This window comes from Mandrillus leucophaeus, unplaced genomic scaffold (genome assembly GCF_000951045.1).
Source record: "Mandrillus leucophaeus isolate KB7577 unplaced genomic scaffold, Mleu.le_1.0 Scaffold23, whole genome shotgun sequence".
Lineage (NCBI taxonomy): Eukaryota > Metazoa > Chordata > Mammalia > Primates > Cercopithecidae > Mandrillus > Mandrillus leucophaeus.
The window spans coordinates 4,337,880-4,340,065 of record NW_012102365.1 but is presented as its reverse complement, the minus strand read 5'-3'; the positions used below and the strand labels follow the sequence as shown (position 1 = coordinate 4,340,065).

Here is a 2,186-nt window from a genome sequence, read left to right as displayed (position 1 = left end):
AAAAAAAAAAAAAAAAAAAATACCCTCAGTAAATTTCAGTCTCAGACATGGCGTATCTATGGAAGGCACACAGGGCCCTGGGAATTGGGGCTGAGACTCTTACCATCCTCATCCGTCTGAAAGGTGACCTCCTTGCCCTCTTTGCGCCCCTCAGGGTTAGTGAGGACAAGCCTCACATGAATGTTCCGATAGGGCAGCAGGTTCTTGATGGTGTAGCGGCTGACACCTTGCTCTGTCTTCACACACTCTCGGATGGTCTGGTTGTGGCTGCTGCCCAGGATATAGTGATAGCACAGCGACACGGTATAGGTGTGGCAACGCGTCACGTTGTAGCCCAGTGGTTCCCACTGCAGGGTCAGCTGGCGGGCCTGGATCTCCGCGAAAGCCAGGCCTTTGGGGGCCCTCATGGGCTCTGGAGAACACAGGAAGCAGAGAGAAGAGGTTAGAAGAAATGGGAAGAGAAGAGGAAGAAGAACAGGGAGAAAAAGCATCAGTCAGCTGCCTGAAATCATCCCTCCATTGCCCCCAAGAGCTCAGGGGGCCCCTCCCAAAGAACATCAAACAGGAAGTAAGTGTGTGCTCTGGAGTCAGGTGGGCTACATTTGAATCCTGGCTCTGCCACTTGCAGCTGGCAACTGCTGGCTGCATCACTTCACCCCTCTGATCCTTAGATTCCTCAACTACAAAATGGAAAGATAATAGGCCCTGCCTCATAGGATCATTGTAAGGTTTAAGGAAATACACAGAAAGGATGCATGACAATGGCTAATATACAATAAGCTCTCAAAAATATTTGCTTTTTTTTTTTTTTTTTTTTGAGACAGAGGCTCACTCTGTCACCCAGGATGGAATGCAATGGCATGACCTAGGCTCACTGCAACCTCCACCTCCCAGGTTCGAGCAATCCTTCCACCTCAGACTCCCAAGTAGCTGGGATTATAGCCACCACACCTGGCTAATTTTTCTATTTTTGGTAGAGACAGGGTTTCACCATGTTGGCCAGGCTGGTCTTGAACTCCTCAAGTGATCCGCCCACCTCAGCCTCCCAAAGTGCTTGGGTTACAGGTGTGAACCACCGCACCTGGCCATTAATTCATTTTTAATAGCATAGTTCACCTCCTTATTCAAGATCACCCTGGACTACATACAACAGGCCAGTCTGAATCAAACTGTTGATACATTTTTCTTAAGGTATTAATTCCAAACTTGTTCTGAAACAATGTATAGTAATACATATAATATAATAACATACAGAAATCAGGGTAATGAGGGGAATGAGAGCCAAATAGTTAAATAAAGCCAGGGAATGACACGGAAACAGAAAAGAAATAGAAATACATGACATTAGGTCCTATGTGGAGGTCTAAAGATAAGGTTCAAATTCAGTGGTGGGTTCCCTGGCTGTCAAAGCAAAAAGGGAAGCACAATCTATTATATAATGATAATAATAATAGGCTGGGCACGGTGGCTCAAGCCTGTAATCCCAGCACTTTGGAAAGCGGAGGCAGGTAGACCACCTGAGGTTAGGAGTTTGAGACCAGCCTGGTCAAGATGGAGAAACCTCATCTCTACTAAAAACACAAAAATTAGCTGGGCATGGTGGCACATACATGTGCCCAGCTACTCAGGAGGCTGAGGCAGGAGTATTGCTTGAGCCTGGGAGGTTGAGGCTGCAGTGAGCCATGATCGCACCACTGCACTCCAGTCTGAGTGACACAGTGAGACCCTGTCTCAAAAAAAAAAAAAAGAAAGAAAAGGAAAGAAAAGCCAAGCCAAGGCTTCTGAAGCAAATGCAAGGTGGAGCTCCGGGCTCAGCCCATAGTCCTGCATCTGCATTGACCAGCTGTGTGATCTTGGGCAAATCTCTGGGTCTCAATTTCTGGATCAGTAAAATGAGGGAAGACACCAAGATTGTGCCAAATGATCCTTTTCTCTCTTGCACCCTGATTCCGTCAAGTGTAGTTTCACTACTCTCAAGTTCTGTGAGGGCCTGCAAAGTGTCCCCAGCTAGAGGGACCTCAGCATCCCTTAATGAACAGGTGAGAAAGCACCGCTACACAATCTCTTAAAAAGAATGAGTACAACCCCAAGGAGCCTTTTTTTTTTTTTTTTTTTTAGACAAGGTCTTGCTCTGTCACCCAAGCTGGAGTGCAGTAGCAGGATCACAGCTCACTGCAGCCTTGATC

General features: G+C 46.8%; 1 protein-coding gene across 1 annotated transcript in view; it reads right to left on the bottom strand.

Moving 5' to 3' along the window:
• The window catches only part of PTPRU (protein tyrosine phosphatase, receptor type, U), an 88,600-nt gene that overhangs the window by 52,083 nt on the left and 34,331 nt on the right, over positions 1 to 2,186 (bottom strand). The window contains exon 7 of the mRNA XM_011981751.1: positions 104 to 412. Coding sequence (XP_011837141.1) covers positions 104 to 412 — 309 coding nt within the window. The remainder of the gene's footprint in view (positions 1 to 103; positions 413 to 2,186) is intronic.